The following is a 20669-nucleotide window of genomic DNA, read 5'->3' as shown; positions in this document are numbered from 1 at the left end:
CTGTTTAAGGACACAGAGGAGTACTTGTTATACTTTATTTTGCAACGCCAGTGGGGCGGTGCTATGAGGCTCATGTATTCTCCGCCCGCTCGGAATGTTTATAATCAAACACAGAAGTGTGCAGTGTGAGACAAATGTGTCTCGGCTGAATTCGTTTTAATACACTTCGGACTCAGTCGACCCACACAGAAGAGGTAAAGAAACGCGTCAAAACGTGTGATTGTGACAGTGTAGCCTGAGTTCGGTCATTAGAATGTTACGTTCAATTCTGATATGAATTCTCAGTTCATTTCTAATGTGACGTAGATTTTCTTAACAATGATTGGCTGACGTCTTTTTTTTAAACAGACAGTAAAGTTGAGATATATGAAACACCAATGAATGTTGTAGAAACATAATGTTTTAGCGAAGGAATAACATAATATAATGTATGAGTCTACAATTGCGTGTCACAAGAAGGCTACATGAAATTGGTTTGTCACTATAGAAGTTCTGTGAAGTAACAGCTTGGAAGAAAGTGGCATATATTCAGCAACCTCTCCTGCTGCCTCTGTCTCCTGAGACAAACTAATAAGAGCCTCAGTTATCAGTAGCTGTGTGTCAAATTATATTTTACTTTATTGTCATTGATGAAGGATCTAAGACTCTTTTATTGAATAGAAACTGGGAAGATTATAATGTAACTCCTGTAAATTGTACTTATGTAAATGTACAGATTTATTATTAGCAAAATGTAGCCAGATTGAACTGCTGCTGTGTTCTGTGGTAGTTTGAGCTGCATTGATGCTCTATATTTTGTAAGCAGATAATATGTTTGCATGTAATGAAAAATACTAAACTAATATATCTGAAAATGGTACTTAAGTTGAGTGCAGCACTTTTTTAGAAACAATCAGATCTCTCCTAAACATTCCTGTACGGCTTGATTACCAAAAATAAACACTGACTATTCATACATGACCTTAATAGATGACAGAATATAAACTAAACTATATTGTAGGATTGTCTTAATGGTAAAACTTTTTTTTTAATCCCTCAAATGCTTCCTTAATTTTGCCACCAATCTGTTACTAGTTTTTATGCTCTCAGCTGAAAAGCATCATTTAATAAACCTGGATGTGATATTTTGGACAAACAACTTTATCTTCTGGACCTGATGGGACAGGTGGGAGTAAGGATGCCTCACAGCAACCTGCTGCAGGCTGCATGGATGTGCTGTTTGCTGGCTCTTCAGGTGCACAGCTGTCCAGATATCTGCAGCAAGTGTTCAGGCCTGAAAAGTGACCAGTGTGAGGAATGCAGAACAGGATGGACACTCCATAATAACACCTGTGTAGGTACGGTGTGCAGACCTTTGTGTATGAATCTGGAAATCCTCATATGCATGTATGGTATAAGAAAAGCAGACTCATGACTGATTATACATTTGTTTGTTTTAGACATTGATGAGTGTGGCACAGAGCTGGGTATCTGTCCTGCAAACAGCTACTGTGTCAATACAAAGGGTTCCTATGAGTGCAGAGGTAAGTGGTTTACAAGGCTTGAGTTTTTCTCTATCTTTTCATATATTTAATCTTATATCAATGCCCAGTTTTCCCCATGTAACATTTCTCTTTTGCCTCAGCACATTTCCACGCTTTCCGAAATTTGCATGATAACGATATGACAGCGTGTCTGTGTAAACCCTTATATCAATAGTCATGCAAATGCTCACAAAGTAACTTAGCTAGTTACTTACTATTTGTTTAGTTTGTTCATGGTTCTATACTGGATAGCATGTATGTGCTGCCCAAGTAAGTAGCTCAACTGGACAGCTTGAATATTAAATATTGCTCCATTGTGTTTTATGGCATTTTTCACCCATATACAGCATTTACAGCAACTGAGAGTGCAGTCTGTAAATGATCAAATTAAATAGTCACTCTTTCCTCAGACTGTGACCCAGCCTGTGTGGGATGTATGGGTAGCGGACCAGCACGCTGCAGGAAATGTGCCTCTGGGTTCACACTCACAGGGTCCAAGTGTTTGGGTAACTGTACAAAAGATCATTTTTATTTCATTGGCATGCTTTCATTATGCATGTCTGTGATGACATCATATCATGTGCCTCTCTTTCTTTCACTCAGATATAGATGAATGTAGTGACAGGGTCCTGGCTTGTCATAGTCTGAATGAGATTTGCACCAACACAGAAGGCTCATTCCGCTGTGACTGTGCTGAAGGATTCATCCGCAGGGACAGTGTTTGTGTGAAGAGGCAGCAGCCCCGTGAGTCTCAACACACACACACACACACAAGGATGTTTGCACCCACAATCATGTATACGACCTCGCTGCAGTCTGTCCATCTCCCCATGCAGGCGCACAGGAGAAAGGTCTGTTTGAGGATATCCAGGATGATGAGGTGGAGGTGCTGCAGCAGATGTTCTTCGGGGTGGTGCTTTGTGCTCTGGCCACACTGGCTGTTAAGGGAGATTTGGTTTACACATCTATATTCATGGGAGCTGTGGCAGCCATGGCAGGGTACTGGCTTTCTGACAGGGGGGATCGTTTGTTAGACAACTTCCTAAAGGGACGTTAAAGCTCAAAACTGCTCTAAAAAGGACGTAAGTATTTCATACTGCAGATGCACAAATACACGTGCCAGTGTTCAACAAGGCCTCATACAATCACTGTTCAGACAGATCAGGTGAATCTTTTAACAAGCGTTGACCCACCATGAAGTTTTATTATTGTTTTAGTTCAGCGAGTACACTAAAGAACGATTCCAGCGGATTGCCCAGCTGTAACACTTTCCTGTGCTGCTTTTTATTCTCTTCAAGCATCAACTTCGTTCTGGCATTTATAGCCACCGTCATCTAACGTCTCAAATTGTAAATTTAATTGAACTATGTGTATGTATGTGTACATAAATTATGTATTAGATTTACTTCTTATAGTGTATCAGTAACACTGTATTTACATTCTAAATATAAGGCTGTAACATCTACAGTGTTGTATATAGTAACATTTTAATGCCCATTTTCTCCATGGGCATCTTTATGTCTCACGAGTGTGGAAGACTGAAATAAATATGTGCAGTGTGAACACGCACTCATTTTGAAGCGAGATGCTATTGTTGATGATACATTTTTTTGACATTTGTTAGGTAATATAAAGTCCAGCACGATTTTCTGAAAGCTTTAGAGAACACAACTATATATGATAGTATGAATGTATGAATATGAATAATCATGCTGCTGTTATGTGCGTCTCTCCACCTCCCCATCACTGCAGATTCGTCAGCGTCATGTCATCAGTCTAGTCAGCCACCAGATATTCCTTGGTGCTGCTCAGGGCAGATGCACCGTGAAAATCATAAAATTTCCCCATAAAATATAAGAACCAAACAATCAAGACTCATGTCAAGAGTTAATGAAACAGTCAACCCAAATGAAAATTCAGCCAATGGCTACCGAACGCCATACTGCTGAGAAGTCAGTTTTAGTTTCTTTGACAAAAAATTCTGAAGTAGATGTGGACTTAACACGTTATCCCACCCCCACCTTCACCTGACATCCACCCCGGCAAAAAACATAAAATGATTCCATACATAATGTTATAGTTATATAATCCAAGTCTCTGGAAACCCCGCTATTTCAAATTGATTTAAAAAGATGTGTGCTTGTTTGCATAACATAATTTAATGCATTTACGCTGACTGTTTTAGTACCAGAAAAGTAGAAAATTGCAAACAGAGACAGAAAGAAAGTCACTTTTATTTGATGGATATAAACAAGCTGGCCAACACTCAATAGTAATATTCTGATACAGCACATACAATAGCAAACTGGGGTACTGAGGACAGCCTCCTAGGTTTAAAAAAAAGTACAGAGTATCCATGCTTCATTCAAAACTTTGAATCAGTCTCGCTTTTTCTTTTTTATTTCTCTAGGGACTTCCTCTGATAAAGTTTTTTTTTTTTAATAGATTCTTCTGTTTTGGATTCATAACACACAGTCTCACACGCACACTTACTGACACACAAACGCACCCGCGCCCATAAAAGCAGCTATGTACCCTCATTTAAACACACACACACACACACACACACACTCACACACACGCATCTCTCTTTTCTGAATACGTTGACACAAGCAACCCCATAAACATGCTGCACTCTCACGAAACTGCACAGGCTGTCTACTAATTGGACACAGTAAGTGAGACACACATCACTCTCAAACACAACATCACACCGTCACAATGCACGATGCAGATGCAATTAATGAGTGAGGAATGATGCTTCATGGGAGATTAGCTCACGTTCACACAGGTAATCATTCAGCATGCTGGACACTCACATTTAACTTGTTCCTAGGATTTTACTGTACAGCTCAAAACATTTACTTATACAAATAGTACAGTGTCAAACTGGCATATTCAATAAGCTGAAACAATAGAAAAAAATAAAGCTAACTTAAATAAATAACAAAAAGAATAATAAAAAAGTAAACACAATATTTGTTCTGTCAAACAAAAGTGTTTCTGGCATTGGTCACAGTGATTTGTTTAATCCAAGGTTTTCAGCAACATACAGTAAAAGAAGAACAACCTGTATACAACGATAAAGTGAAAATGTATGTTAGGCTTTTCATACTTTTTCTTCAAGGCCTTTGAAAATTACTGGTGAATCTACGGGCCTTTCAACTCAAGTCTTTCTGCACAGCTGCTTCCAGGCACAGTTGCAGACTCGACTTCTTGACTCCACCTCACACTGAGCGCGATGCCAGTCATTCAGAACCAGGATTAGTCTTAAGTCTAAGCCCAGGAAACCGGCCCCAGCCTCTAAGCCTCTGTGTCTCCTAAACCTTTTTGACACAACGGTTCAGAAAACGCTCTGCATAGAGAACAGGAGATTATCCTTACATCATCACTTTCAGTTGGCACATTATGTAAAAATGAGCATGCATGGGCACAATTGAAATGTTTTCTACCATGTAAATCATATATGGTATTTCATGGTAGGAGAACCCCCTACTTCAAGTATTCAGTGGATAAGGACCTGAAAATGGAGGATTCGTTCTCCGCCCCCCTGATGGTGAAGTGAGAGAATTTTTGCTCCTCTGTCTGTTTGCATTGTCTTCCCCCCTTTTTTGTCAAAAAATCTAAATCAGGACCTCTCTCATAACATTTGTAAACACAGCTTTTCACACAATCCGTTGATTCTTGGTCAGTGAGAGAAGCTCTAAAGGTTCATGTGTGAAGGAAACACGTCAAAGATGATGCTTGGATCACCTCGGTTTGTAGAAGATGGGGACATGGAAAGACGTTTATATACAACAATCAGCACTTGGCTATACAAGGGAGACGCACAGGCACCATGAGGGGAGGAAATGGAAATAGTAACAGTCTAATTCAATTTTCTACCATACTGTAATGTGTTGGGTTTTCTAGTTGATCAGCTGTCACGGTCACATATGTCACCACTTCTGTTTTACAAGACAACAACAACGACAAACACGCGAAAGAAATGCATCCTGACAGAGTCACTCAAATCTCCACTTGGATGTTAATATTGATAGTCCTCACTCACAAGTGCAAGTTTCTGACCGCTGACTGCAGCCGTCATAATCTCATTGCTACTTATGTGAGCTACAAAATTCAAGAGTTTTTTTTTGTTTTTTTGTTGTTGTTCTTCGAAGTTGTCACCACAAGTCAAGTAGTCTTCATCTGAATGTTTTCACATTAAGAAAGGAATGTAACAACGTCATCTTCTCTAGACTTCTAGATAGATTTTGGATATACTTCTTTATTTCCCATAAACTGCTCTAAAGCTCTTTTTTTTCCTACTGGGCTGTCCTGTGTTTTCAGACAGGGAATGTTACTTGCTGCTGAGGGGTTTTCTCACAATGTACAAATCAGCGGAAGATCACACCACTCAACACTCTAAATAAGACATCTCTCCGACCTGCAGCCAGTTAGAAAAATAACCATGAAGAAAAAACATATATTATCTCATCAGTTTGAAACGATTTTTCTGACCACGTATAGACACACTCTATAAGATTTCTCTCTATATGTATAATATATGCATATCTATCATATATGTGTACAGTTTTTACGAGGCACAGGCCACCTTGTTGAGAAGGAGAAAACAAGTCACTATGTTGGGGAGGTCACACAGACTACTGCTGGAAGAGGAGAATCACAAGGGAGAGGAGAACAGGAGCATACTGTGGGTCAAAGACTGGGGTGTCAATGGTACAAATAGACCTATAATTCATTCTATAATTGTATTTATATTAGCAGTATTTATACAGGGAAATCACCTCTGTGGGGTCTGATCATAGCTCACAAAGCCCCCAAGGTCAAGTCGTACATGTAAAGCAGTCTTTTACAGTTTGTTTGTGAAGCCTGTTGTGGGATCGAGTCCCTCTACTGTAAAAAGGACTATGCTCTTGACCAGGTCTTCTGACACCATTTGGTTTGAGCACCAGCAGAAGCACCATTAGTAAAAATTCCTGCAACACAGAGGAGGCGCATGGGTGCATAGTCTCAAAGCCTCAAAATAATCTGACTGATGAACATTTTCTGACCACTCTGTTGGCTGCTCTGATTGGATGGTTAATTACACTTTGATAAATTTCAGTAAATATAGGGAAATAAAAATCCATTCACTCTACACCTGCATAGATTAATTATTATTATTTTTTGACTACTTAGAATGAGGTAACATGAAGAGAAACATCGATGGCAGCCACAGCCTTAAGGCTAAAATCGCCCAAGACCTGGAGAGCCCTGCACATGCAGCCCGATGCTGCAGGCAAGGCTGAAGGTTTACTATCAGTAAACCCCAAGCTTTTCCTTTTTGCAAACAAGAAATGACAGACAAAAAAAAATTAAATCACATAATTCTGGAGTGCGGAATATGCTGTACTCAAACTCTGTGGAAAAAGCAAGTGAAGGGCCATTACATCTCTTTTATAAATGCTGTCACTCTGTGCCATGAAGGGTAAAATACCTCATTGACACAATCCGATGATTAAAACAACAGAAGAGACTCTGCACACTGAGGGGGTCAGTTGTCACCAGATGGGTCAGCAGGGCAGTGAGGATCAAGAAACCATGACAGAGTCAGGTGGGAGAGCCAACCAGGTCCAGAGGAGTCAGTCAAGCAGGTGAAACATACAGCAAGACAACCATGATCTTGAATCAATCAAAGGAGGAAAAATGAAGAATGAAATACTGGGCTGGCAGACAGTCATGAGATCTCTGCTGTGAGGATCAAGAGGGCATTGTTGGCCTGAAGAGGTGCAGCGTCCTGCAGACGATGGCAGGTGAGGAGACCTCTGTGAGACCCCTGGTGCAGGTCTCCCCATTGGCAACAAGGTTCTCTTTTCCTTCCATTGCAGTACTGAGGAAGTAGATGACATCTGCTCCTGTTCACGCAAAGAAGAGGTCCCAGGTCACTTTGTGCAAAAAAAAAAAAAAAAAAAAAACAACATCATGTAAGTTGCAATTTAAAGATGTGTTTTTAATAATTTGTTTGTGTGATATCATACATTATGTGTTTTCCAAAAATAAAATGCGTGAAATTACCTGCTCAACTGGCAGTCTGCCCACATGACCTGCACACCTGACTGCCCCCTCTTCTTCCCCGGAAAAGAAACAAAGGTCCCATTGCTGAGTGTTGACCGAGTGGAGGTAATAAATGTTTGGTCGGGTTGTGTTTCAACATCATGGCATGGCTGTGCTCCTCCAGTAGTGACTGAATCATCTGAACAAGAGAGATAATGAGATACAACCATTTGTTTTGTAAAGAAAAAAAATTATTCAGGCAGAGAGGAAATTCAGAATCATAAACTGGGAAAGTCTTAAATATTTCTCACCCCTCAAAACAACATTAGAGCTTTGGTTGTCACAGCAAAGATTACGCCCAAATTCCCTCGTCGTCATCCTGTTGTTGACAGTGGAAGAAAGTAAAGATAAACTGGAGTAACCGATGTTCAAAAGACCCCACTAGAGGAGCAGGCAGTGTGATAGAAAAAGTGTTATTTATGCTTAAGAATGTAACCAACATGAGATGACCAGAAGATATTTCTCTGTTTTACTGTCTTATTTTCGCTAATGCTGCTCTTTCTCTTCATTCACCAACTTTGTGTTTACCAACAGCAACCAAAAAAAATCTTACTAATTATATCTTAAAATGTGGGACAATAGCGAAACAAGACTTGTTCCTTTTTGTTTTTTTTGTGACATAAAAATAGTCATGTTTACATTAACTTTTTCGACTTGTTTAACTTTTTCATTTGTTGATAATAAAAAAATTAAATCACCATATTAATAACTCTGCCAAATAAATAAGAGATAAAGCGATTTGTCACTGTAAATACAAAGGAATGCTGATATATCTCAGTCCTCAATAAAGCCTGACACATCAGAACCAACCAAGAGAACTGACACTGAACATGTTGTGGTTTAAAAATGTTTGGGAACTGTTGTACTTCAGTTTGCACCACTGTAATCAGTATCATCCATTACTGTTCTGTTGTGTAGTGGCTGACAGGACTAAACTTCAGTTGACAGTGTAGATGTTAATGGTGTTGAACCTTAAGGAAAAATTATAACCAGAATGACTTGGGAAGCATCTAACCTGGTCTGGGGCGGGTCGGTGACCAGCATGTGGGGGTCCTCTGGCCGGTCCTCCGCGATGATGGGGTGACGGGTGACGTGGATGTTGGGCGTGGTGTGGGTGCTGTGGGTGCTGTGGGTGCTGAGGGTGCTGAGGGTGCTGAGGGTGCTGAGGGTGCTGGGGATGTGGATGTTGCGGGTGGGGTCCTTGTTGAGGGGGACCATGTGGGTGCTGAGGGTGAGGGTGCTGCGGAGGGGGATGTCCATGTGGGTGCTGTGGAGGATGCTGAGGGTGCTGTTGGTGAGGGTGCTGAGGCTGCGGGGGGCGTGGGTGCTGTTGGTGCTGGGGAGGTGGCTGGGGGTGCTGAGAGTGCTGCTGGGGGTGCTGTGGGTGAGGAGGGTGGGAATATTGGGGCTGTGGCTGCTGGGGGTGTGGGTGCTGTGGGGGGGCCTGCGGGTGCTGTGGGTGCTGTGGGTGCTGCGGGTGCTGCGGATGCAGAGCGTGTGGATATGGAGTCTGCTGGGCATGGGGAGCGTGAGGGTACTGAGGCTGGGACTGAGGCTGAGCATGTGGGGGCTGAGGCTGAGGGTGGTGAGGACCGTGTGGATGATATTGCTCATCTTCATAGTTGTCGGCTATCAGCTTCATTCTGCTTTGTGTCTGCACAAAGAGGAAACCAGTGAGTGCATGATGACCTGTGAAGCTGTTAAAATAAACATTAGTCCTTCAAAATGAACAATAAATAAGTATGACAAAGCACAAATTTTCAGCATATGTAGGTGGACAAACTAGAACACATTAGAATGTAAGACATTCCAGCACAATAACCGCAGCACTGAGGCCTATACAGTTCTTTCATTTCACACTTGACCCCTTGAAGACCTCACATGATTTGAGGTTTGAAAGCAAAACTTTTAAGACTCAAGTTTTGACCTGATAAATACACCTCAGATCTTAGGCCGTTGCGTTGAATGAAATTTATCTCAGTTATTCGAATGAACAGAGCAAAATATCAAAGCATAAATGTGACATAATGTTAATGGAAGAAAAAGAGTTGCAACTGACTTGCAATTTGCCAATGAAAACTTGCAGTCTGACTGGGACATGTGTAGAGTGACTCGAAACTCAACTTTGACACATACCACTGAAATCAGACGCTGCTTTTAGGAAAAGTGTCAAAATTAAAATAGCAAATGACCTTGCAGAAAATGGCTTGTTGTCTTGTGCATCTATATTTTGTTTTATATTTGCTTTGACTAACACTGCCTTAACATGGTGCTGCAGTACTAACGTGTTGTTTGAGCTGGTGCATCAGTTTGTCCCGCTCCCTCTTGAGGGCCAGCACTTCCTCCTGGGTCTTCTTTTTATTGGAGGCAGACAGTTCCAGCAGTGCAATATTAGCATCCTTCTCACTGATGGCTGCCAGCAAAGCTTGTTGCCTGAAGAAGACAAACCACATCAAGGTATCACCACTCATATTCTATAAAATAGAAGGAGTATTAAATAAATGGTGTGTGGGTAAGCCATTCCATGAAGCATGTTCTTTAAGTGTAAGTAAAACTACCTATAGCTGGGCACCAGTGTCAGGAGCCAGATGATTAAGTCAAAATCTGACTTTTTTTCTTTTTTGCTCCTGGATGGCATAAAATTAACTCCACAGCTTAGACTACACGCTCACTTCTTTCTGAGATTTAAATGAATAGTTCCACATTTTGAGAAGATTGATGCCCGTCTCATGTCCGTCTGTTGCATATAAAGCAACAGCCAGCAATCAGATAGCTTAGATTAACATAAAGATTTGTGAAACCGTGTGCCGTGTCTGTGAGGCCGATGTCGTGATGGCACTAACTTCATCTCCAGGATCTCCTCCAGCTGCTTCCTGCGCTCTTGTCTCATGTTGGTGAGGTGGGTGTCCCTCTCCTGCAGTGACTGCTGGGTGGAGGAGAGACGCTGCTTGGTGGAATCCAGCTCCTGCCTCGTCCTTTCCAGTGTGTTCATCAGCTCCTCCAGCTGACGTTATATGCGAACACACATCAAATGTATAAGTAAGGCACGTTGGTTAATTGTTAGTTAAGTATTAAACCATGGTACCCTCAGCTACCAGTTTGTCAAGTATATGTAGCTAAAACTAATTACTAATAAAATAAATCGTCCCCACATGAAGGTTATAACATTCAGGTTTTCATGAAGCAGTTTCAGAAAGATGCTGATTCAATTGTATGACTTGGAGGATGTCAATTTGTTGTTGAACTGTATTACGTTACAGGTGTTTTAGCCACATTGAGGAGAGGACAAAACAATAAAAACATCTGTCAGTATAACTCCACTTTCAAGAGAAGTACCTAATAAACTGGCAGCTGAGTTTATTTCTTGAGAGTAAATCTACACCTTTAAGTGGTGGCTGCTGTCCATGGAGCTGTCCTTACGAGAGTCTTGTCCTAAAATTTTCTTGTCCCCTTGAGCTCCTAGTTTGATGTTTGGACCCTTCTTAATCTGGTCTTTGCCTCCTTGTCTGCAAAACCACATAAATGTAAGATATTTCCTGTACCAACAGTTTGTCTTTTTCTTCTGAATCCCATTCTGCAGTTACGTTTGTTTATTAGGAAATACAAAACACAATAGTGTTATATAAAAAGCAGACACACGTGTGAGTAGGGTACCACGTATACCCATACTGTATCACGACAAAAACATAATACACAAACAAGTCGAACAAGTACATCGTGATGAACGGTCATGTCATGTGCATTTTGAATAAATCTTGTTTGTATATGATACCAAACATGAGATTAAAAGAGCACAGCAACAGGACATGAGTATCACAGATGACAGCTTCACATTAACATGACAGTGCTGAGATGATTTAAAGGTTTAAGCACCATAGGCTGAATATAGATAAAGTTGGGTGTACAATGGGGGCAGGAGGGCAGGAGGGGACATTACATACCTGGGAGCTAGACTGCAGATGGGAAAGGAAAGGTAGAAGAGAGGGATGACGCGACAAGTGGAGGAGAAATTGGAAGCAGGAACCAAGAGCACACGAAGAAAAAAAAAAGAGAGACAGAGAGAGAGAGACATTAGAACCCAAACAAAAAAAAACAACCACAAGAAAACAATACAGAGGGTCCAGGAGGAGATAACAGTGTGTTCATTGTCAGACAACATGGGAGATTACAGAGGTGCCTTTGACAGCTGCTGCTCTGCTGCCTGACACAGCTAATGCAGGATGCACCTTCTCTGAAAACAATGGAACCATGTGCATCTGCTGCCAAGCCTGGGAGTGGCAGACATGCAGTCAGACAGGCAAAAATCAGCCGGGCAAAAGAAGAGGGGAGGAAGACAGGTCAGAGTGCCGAGCAAAAAGGAGGGAATGCCAACAGTGGTTTGACCAAGAGAAGGAGTGAGCTGGTGAGCGGATCAGTTATGGATGTAGGGTTTTTCAGACAGAAGAGACCCGACTGAATCGACACACCTTAGGACCCAGGCTTCAGTCCAGATCCTACCTACTACAGCACCTCACTTACTGAGCACATGTAGACCTGGAGCACAGCAGCTCTATTCATGCAGGCCACTAGGCTGATCATTTCCCTTAGTGTCTGGTAGATCAAGCTAGGCAGGGCAGGGCGGGACAGGTTGGGAGGGAGAGCAGAAAGATGGGCATCGGGAAAGATCACTAGAAAAGAGGAGGGCTGTCGGATGACATTACTGGGACGACTTGAAGATGCTAGGGTGACTGAGAGTTACAGAGGGGGAGGGTGACAGGGTGAAGTGGGCAGATGGGTGGATGGAATGAGCAGGGGAAGCGTGCTCATGGCAGGAGGAGACCTCAGCTCTAAGAACAGAAACTTCCTACATAAGCTACAACAACAGCCAACACCACAGAAAGACACAAAAACTGGATGTGTGTGTGTGTGTGCGCGCAAGTGTAGTATGCATGTATAGATATTTCAACAAAGGACATCAAGGGACAAGGCGTACAGTATAGTAAACTAAAATGGATGGAAAAAGCAAGAGCAGCTGGGAAAATCACACCAAGTTCAACAGACTGCTACTAATACAATATGCAGTGTAGTCTGTGCAATATTAATCAGTATTAAATATTGACATGCAAGTGTAAAATTTGACATGGGCTTTAACTTAGAACTTAAAATTTTACTGAATTTTGAATTGTGAAATTTGGTTCATAGTTTGCTGACTCCTTGGCGTGACTGGTTTTACTGAGTGACTTAACTGGGTATCCTTACAGAAACAGGCCACAACAGGAACCCCAGTGTGAAGTAACTACTGTCTACTGTTCAGGGAATCAAAGAAATAGCAAAATACTGTATGTGATAATACGGACAAAATTATACAATAACTCGCACTCACAAGCTGGCTGAGGTGCAAACCTTAAACTTTAAGGTCTGAACTTCATATTGACTTTAATTATTAAGACATACAGTATTTGAGCCACACATACAGTTGATTATACTCTATGATGCAGTGCTTTAATTTGCAATGTGTTTTGTCAACCAACAAAATCTTTCTTGACTTGATTCCCCATTCTGTCCGTGCAGAGACAGATAGACGTTAACGCTGGTTGCCACATGCAGTTTGAAAAAAACAAAAAACACATGCAGCATAAACTCTCTTACACACACTCTCTCACACAAGCTGATCAAAACCCATTCGTGGCACAAATGCATACAGTTAACCACAAAGCAGACACATGCTAAAGAAATAAAAGCAAACATCGATCCAAGGATCTTTGTATCACGTGTGCGGGTGCCGCAGTAAACACCACCGACTAAACACAGAGCCTGTCACTGTGATACAAAGATCTGTGAATCCTTTAGACAGCAGGCAGACCCAGGCACACAGGTGAAACCAGATGCAGTTGCAGCAGTCGCAGTCGGAGACTTTAACCACGCAGCCGAGCTGAAGTGCCAGGGCAGAGCACTCACTTTCCCAGGAAATCCCACACCATGCCCCCTATCTGCTGGGGAGCAGCGGACACAGAAGGGAGCGGGTCAGGGGGAGCTCTGCCACCGGGACGAGGGGTGGGGCGAGGGGCAGAGGGAGGGGGGCTGGTGTCGGGGGAGAGATTTGTGTGGGAGACGGAGAAGAGATTTTAAAAACAGAATCGGATTTGAGTAAGGACAAGGAAAAGAAGGTTCAGGACCGAGGTTGAAAGTGACCAATGGCAGAGGGTGAAGAGGGGGACAGAAGATAGAAGGAGGAACGGGACAGAAGAAAGTGGGCAAAGATGGCAAAAAAAGACAAGAACACTCAATTAATCAAACACCACGAACAAATCAGCATGACACTGAAACGAAATGGCCCCTATGATGATCTGAGGAGGAAAAATATAGCTGGGTTTAATACTAAATTGTGGAACTCAGACTCTATCAGTGCCAGGGGAGGACAGAAAGTATGTGGTTCTCATGCAGTCTAACTCTTTGCCTGAGTCTCATCAGTTTAACTTCCTGCTCAGGTGAACGAGAAGACGATCTCCTACATGAGACAAGCCAACACCAAAAGCTGCCTCCGGTGTGGAGACCCTGGACCACGTACAGCACTGAGAGGAGAGCCAAGATCTGATGAGGCCACTGGCTTTATTTATGCGGTCCATTAACTGAAAGCAGTTTGACCTCTTCCATTAAAGGGGTGACTGAGTGGCAGCTTGTGCTCTAATATCACATCAAACGTAGTGACACAGCTTCTACTGAGAGCTTTCTGCTGTATCTCCGCATGCTGCTGCAAGTATTGTCCATTGAAAGGTGTATTCATGAGTGCATTATACAGGACCATGACCCTCATTACACCACGCTGGTACAAAACAACAGGAAATTGACAGCACATGTATATAATGTTGCATGAATTATATGGAGCACTTGTAAGTTTACAAAGCAAAGTGTAATCTGAACTTCCATCCACCTAAATCACATATACAAACATATTTTGCCTGGAGGTCAGTGGCATTTTTATTCTTCTTATTATTTTATTATTCCCATACATAAAGCTCACAGAAAGGCAGAAATCTCTTCAAATGTCAAAACTTTCAGATAAAAACAAATCCGTATGACCGCAGTAAAAGAAAAAAATACAATTTTGGTGAACCGACCCTTTAAAATGAATCCTTACTTTTTGGATGGATTTTTGATGTCGTTCTTCACATATCTGTTATGGATATGTGTGCATGAGAATAATAACAGCAATTTCTCCTCCTATCAAATTTGGATGCACTTATTGTGAATCGCTTTGGACAAAAGCCAAATTAATGCAACGTAATAATAATATATAACAATAATATAACAATTTTGATGAAATAGCATATAAACCTTGTTTCTATGTAACTATAACAACAGCAGACAATATACTGTGTGTAAGACAAAAGAAGTATGTACATCAGGGTAAACTGACTTTAAAAGTCTTTGAATACTTTAAGTAACTTGTCTGGACAGTCAGAGTTAGTTACCTTTCCAACTCAGCGATCTTCTTGTCCTTATCGTTCTTTTCGGTCTCCACCTCTCGCAGGATGTCCAGGAGTCTCTCCACCTCCGCCTGAGCCTTGTTGGCCTCGTCCTTGTAGTAGCTCACCTCCTTCTCCAGCAGCTTCACTCGGTCCACGTACTCTGGGTTCCCTCTGGAGCCGGACTGCTGCTCCACCTCATGGGCTTTCTGCGTCCACACGCACGCCAGGGAAAGACACAAACAGACAAACACGCACACGTGCACACGCCCCAAAATACGCTCAGTTAACATCATCATGTCAGGACCACCATGCATTTACAGCACAGGATGTTTTACTGCCAGTGGAAGAGAGATACATACAATACACTGCAGTCAGTGCCTCATATTAACTACCCCCTTTGCTCTCTCCCTCTCTCTCTCTCTCTCTCTCTCTCTCTCTCTCCCCCCTCACTCTCTCTCTCTCTCTTTCTGAATGAATAAAGCAGAGTGAAATGTTGTGGACAAGGGCATCATTACAGCTGCTGGCTCATTAGCTTTAACAGAGCTATTATTTAGCTCCATTTAACGGCCCTCTGAGACTCCCAGTCACTTCACACACTTGGTGAGTACACGGAATACTCACAAAGTGTGTGTGTGTGTGAGTGTGTTTGTGTCTTGTGTTTATGCAGAACTTTACCAAACAAAAAAATAGTAAGAGAATCAGTAGCAGTAAAAAGCTAAATCTCAATTCTGCCTATCAGAACTAATCCGAGCTCACTGTGGACTAATCTCGCCATTACTGCAACAGTTTGTAACTCCCCATGACATACGTTACAATGTACACATCACCCTTGAGACAGTATGCAGCCACACATGTCAACACAGGTCGCAGAAGTGCAGGAGGCATACAGAGCCAGAGAGCATCCACCAAAACACTGCAGTGATCTCCAACCACGGCCGATACCTCAGCTGACCGCACCACACTGAGACGAAGGAAAAGCGTGGCAATACTGACAGTGACAACATGCAACAAGGTCCACCAGATCATGCAAACCCAACGAAGCTGCACAGTCTTTGTGGTTGTCAGTCAAAAGAATGGAGAAACAGAAGCAACAGGGAACAAGTAACTGTCTGCTAACGGTAAGTTTCATATTTTAAGCATGAGGAGCGACGTTAGGCTTTAACTTTTTTTTTTTTTAACTTTGTTTGAGTGATTCAAATTGTGAAATATACATAAAGCCATTTTAGAACTAATGAACAGTATGGAGGTATATTAAAAATAAATGTGAAGTTTGATATAAGCATTACACTAAAGATGGGGATTAACGACGCATTTGAGCGTTGCAGGAACATTTTTCAGTGTCTTGATCGCTTTTTGTACTGATTTGTCCTCTCTTTATGTAATATATTATATTTTTTCAGAAAGGCACCTTGAAAAGCGACTTCTGGATTAATTACGATTTGTCATGTTCTGCAATCAGCAATTTTTCAGAAATCTCCTCAAAAATATGTTCGAGTGACGCGAGTGAGAACATTTCAAGTTCTGACATCGACTTTAAAAATCAATATCAGTGCATTCCTCGAAACAATCAAAACTTCTTAACGAAATGAATGAAGACAAAGCAATAATACTAATGTTCAGAATAACTAAAATCAGTAACATGAAAAAGTTGGAGAAAGACTCTCTTGGGCTGCAGGTGTCAAAATGATATCAGGAAACTAGAAATTAACCCCCAGGCCATGTCCATCGACTTCCACTACAAACTGTGTCTGAGTAGCCTTTCTGAAGAGAGACTGGTGCTTAAATAATTTGGGCCTTCAGAAGCAGAACTGTGAGCTTACTTTCCATGTGGCAAATCACAAGTGAAAAGCTTGGCGACGTCCTGCATCAAACATTTGCCCTCATGAGGCTTTAGGAGACTTGAAATGCTTGCGCTGGACCTGAGTGTGTAAGAAACAGGAGATCTCCCTGTATTTCAGCAAATGAATCACAGTCACGATAATAAAAGTTACAAATGAACAGATATACTGTATACTGTACAATTCCAACTTAAAGCACTATATGTGTACGTAGCACCAGTTTCACCACGCGTGTCACAAACACAGGCAGTTGCGGGATGAGTTGCGCAGGACTCTGAGTGCAGCATAAAGTTCATTGTATCAGGACAGTGCGATGGTCAACATGCATGTGGGTGGGTCAGTGGGTGAAAGCAGAACCTGCACTGGGGGCTGGCATGACCACCATCTAGCATGTTTCAAAAAAGTCACCAGTGTCCTCATGCTTTCAATATGTGCCTCAGAGAGCTCGAGAGAGGGACTTACAGGATTGTTCATGTGACTGAATAGCTGCTCAGCTTGCTACATTGCAAACGGAGGGATTGAGGAAGGGAATGGGGTAGGGGGTGGGGGTGGGGTGGGGGTCCCGGGAGAGTAAGTGTTAGGATTTCGATGGAGCCAGAGGAGAGAACAGCAGGATCAGACATGTTTCCATACATGTTTGACAGAGCAGTAACACAGTCTCGGTAAAGCACATGTTGTTACAAGTTAAGGGTAACACATGACAGATGAATGCAGAGGAACAAACGCGGGATAGTCTGTGGATTATGGAGTAGGAGGAGGTGGGGGTGAGCGGGGGGCGGGTGGGGGGTTTAATGTACTGTCTGCTCCCTGCAGCAGCCTAACAAAGCAGTGCAGCCTGTTACAGGAGAGGAAGCATAATAGTAGCCATTATCCTGATTGATTGTTTTGTATGAGGCAGGTTCATGTTGCCGGAGATACTTACAGAAGTTTTGTCAAAGGAGGAATTAGTTTGATGAAGCATTAAGAATTTTCATAGTTTTCATATAAAGCAGAGAAAAACAATAAAGCCATATTTAACCAAGTTCTTTTTAATAATAAAAAATAATTGGGAAGCCAATAACTATTTAATAGTCTCTGTACAAATGGTCCATGGACTCAAAGTGAGCTAATTCTCTCTTTCCTGTAGGCACACAGCTCTGGTGTTTGATCTACAGTTCTGTTCAGTTAATAATGGACATAATAAAGGACTCTGCAGTCTTCACTCAGCAGAAAAGGTGTCCATGGTTCAGAAAACCTGAAATAGTTGACATGAGAAATTCTTTCACTACTAAAATTCTGCAGTTTTCTTTTTTTGAAAAAAAAAAAACAATTGATCCTCTTGGAATCATCTGTGGAAATTTCTCATGTATATATCCTTTTCATAACAACAATAAACTATTTTTTAAATATTAATTAATTTTAATAATAATTATTTAATGCTTGCAATTTATTTCGTTTCTCATCTGTTTTCTTAGTTTATTCTTTCTTTTCTCTAGACACGTAGCATAATGGGTGGGGTTTTTTTAGAGATATGTGGATTTTTAATTACACAGCCTATGCTGCTTGCATGAACGTCCTCGTAGGTGCTTTCGGTCGACTGTAATTTTGAGAATTAGAACTTGGAAATAACGGCAGGCAAAACAAATCTTACCAGAAAGGCCGTGTCATTGCTGTTCTGGTGCTATTGATCATATCACATGTTATTCCTCAGCAGGTGCGGTTGTTCTTATTCAGAAGTAGATTACAGATGCAGGTCATTTGATTTTATATCTGATTTATATTTGATCTTATATATAGAGAGAGTTAGAAAAATGAGGGATGACTGATACTGTACTATACTGTGTAGCTGCTGTGTAAAAACTAAATAATTTATGTTTTTCAGGGTTGTCAGCACTTAATATTTACACGTCATATTTAACTTTATCCTGTGCTCATATGAGTGATTCTGCACTGTGAGACACACGCTTACCTTCTGCAACTGCGTCTCCAACTTACTACACTCCTCTTTTTTCTGCTCAATGGCAATCTCCAGTGACTTGAGCTTTGAATCCTTCTTGAGGCCAGAAGATGCCAGGGATGAAGCATGTTCCTTCAGATCGATGAGACTGGACTGCAGGTGGACAGACGGCACAGACTGTTGGCACGGGCTCAAAACCAGGAGGTCTAACTAGGCCACAGCGCTAGAGGCAACAGCTTAAATGTCATGTAAGGGCCTGCTGACATAAAGAGCTACAATATACGCTGTAAAGTACAGCACAGTAGAGAAACATAAAGGAACAGCATGACTAATAATAATACACAGTCATGTGAACACACCCCTACACCCTCACACAAAAAAAGAAAACCTCATTGCTCTCCATGCTTACTCACTGACCTCCTTCTCTGTTAATTCTATCTGGAGGCTGTTGACTTTCTCCTTCAGTTCCTTGTTCTCCTTCTTATAAGAGTCCACTTCTTCCAGACGTTCTCTGTCTTCCCTCTCCCTTTGGTCCTTCAAACGCTCTATAATCCTCTCCTAACACACACACACACACACACAAACAGAATTAAAAGAATTAGACTTATGAATGCCACAAAGAGCCAACTTAGGAGTTTAAAAAATGTCTTTCATCAAGCGACTTTCTCTCACTTAAAGAGTAAGAGTAAGCTTTAAAAGCAGCTCTCAAGCAGCACCTTTAGGTTGTAAGAGATTTCATAAACAAAAGTTTTAGGTTTTCGAGTAGGAGTGGAAGTGAAAGATCTTTGCTTTCTATCATCGACTCAAAGGAATGGCTTGGGAAATACTTGCATTAGCTTTGCTATACAATAACACTGAAACCAGCCATGTCTGTAAACTGGAGTATGAAGTTACCACAAGCAAATGGCTAACTTAGTTTAGCATACAGCTAACCTGTCTCTGTTCAAAGGTAAGAACAAATTCTACCGGCCAACACCTGTCAACACAAACATATCTTGTTGTACAAGTGATAAATTGTGATCCCGCTGTTTCTTCACTAACTTCCTGAAGTCTCTGCTGGTTGCCAGGTCACATTTTAGCTTCATAATCACGGTTCCCGCATGACAGTGGGATCAATCCGTTCATGTAACTCTCAATGAGAAACTGAAACGTATATTTACCAAAATGTCAAAATCTTCCTTTCAAAGTTTCAATATTAGCAGTTTGATAAATCAAACAGGCACACAAATCAAACCGGTGTGGTGTCACTGGGACAGACACCTACTGTATGTGCTCATTAAAATGACCTCCAATTTGGGGGGGAGGGGATGATTTAGCTGTGCAGCAGCTAAACCATGAACACTCATCGCACACCTTCTCCGACAGCGCCTCCTCCAGGGTGGCCAGGGCAGTGTCTGTGTTACTGGAGTCAGTCTGCAGAGACTTGACCCTGTCCTTCAGGTTCCCGAGCTGCTTGTCTTTGTCCCGCAGCTGCTCCTGCAGGTTCTCGATCTGACACAGGAAGGAGGAGGACGGGAGGATGGTGGTGCCACATGAGGGAGACAAAAATAGAGGTAAATAGCATGATCTCAAAACCAGAGCAGTGTTTAAAATTGGTGTAATAGCCAGACTGATAGTTGGAAATGTGCTCAGGCTTTACAATGAAGAGCTTTCCATTTTAGGAAATGCAACAAAAACCATCAGATGTTTATGTTTGTGAGGTAGAATAAAGAGGAAGGGTTATAAATTGGTGAACAAATATGTGCATTAAGACAAACTATTTAAGCTATTTAGAGAGACTAAAACATGTGCACTGATCTAATATACTTTATTAGATGACTGACACAAC

At 41.7% G+C, this 20669-nt stretch overlaps 2 protein-coding genes across 3 annotated transcripts in view; one reads left to right on the top strand and one right to left on the bottom strand.

Moving 5' to 3' along the window:
• The first annotated feature begins 69 nt into the window (after positions 1-69).
• LOC124056334 (protein disulfide isomerase Creld1) lies at positions 70-4489 on the top strand. 2 transcript variants are annotated; one of them, XM_046383677.1, is made up of 6 exons: positions 70-194; positions 1166-1337; positions 1440-1523; positions 1934-2029; positions 2127-2267; positions 2339-4489. In XM_046383677.1, exons 2-6 carry the CDS (start codon positions 1178-1180, stop codon positions 2578-2580), a joined length of 723 nt encoding a protein of 240 aa, XP_046239633.1. In that variant the 5' UTR covers positions 70-194; positions 1166-1177; the 3' UTR covers positions 2581-4489. The 2 variants fall into 2 exon arrangements, with proteins under 2 accessions (XP_046239633.1, XP_046239634.1); XM_046383678.1 differs by having other exon boundaries at positions 2360-3218.
• Positions 4490-7618: 3129 nt separating this feature from the next.
• Positions 7619-20669, bottom strand: part of erc2 (ELKS/RAB6-interacting/CAST family member 2) — a 35166-nt gene continuing 22115 nt past the window's right edge. Inside the window, exons 8-19 of the mRNA XM_046383666.1 lie at positions 20195-20332; positions 19259-19399; positions 18854-18994; positions 17368-17403; positions 15071-15273; positions 11561-11572; positions 11002-11125; positions 10463-10623; positions 9905-10052; positions 8635-9273; positions 7871-7938; positions 7619-7758 (exon numbers count right to left, since the gene is read on the bottom strand). Coding sequence (XP_046239622.1) covers positions 7912-7938; positions 8635-9273; positions 9905-10052; positions 10463-10623; positions 11002-11125; positions 11561-11572; positions 15071-15273; positions 17368-17403; positions 18854-18994; positions 19259-19399; positions 20195-20332 — 1770 coding nt within the window. The 3' untranslated portion in view covers positions 7619-7758; positions 7871-7911. The remainder of the gene's footprint in view (positions 7759-7870; positions 7939-8634; positions 9274-9904; positions 10053-10462; positions 10624-11001; positions 11126-11560; positions 11573-15070; positions 15274-17367; positions 17404-18853; positions 18995-19258; positions 19400-20194; positions 20333-20669) is intronic.

This window comes from Scatophagus argus, chromosome 3, assembly GCF_020382885.2.
Source record: "Scatophagus argus isolate fScaArg1 chromosome 3, fScaArg1.pri, whole genome shotgun sequence".
Taxonomy (NCBI): domain Eukaryota; kingdom Metazoa; phylum Chordata; class Actinopteri; family Scatophagidae; genus Scatophagus; species Scatophagus argus.
The sequence above is the reverse complement of the archived record's forward strand: the minus strand, read 5'-3'. Positions and strand labels throughout refer to the sequence as shown.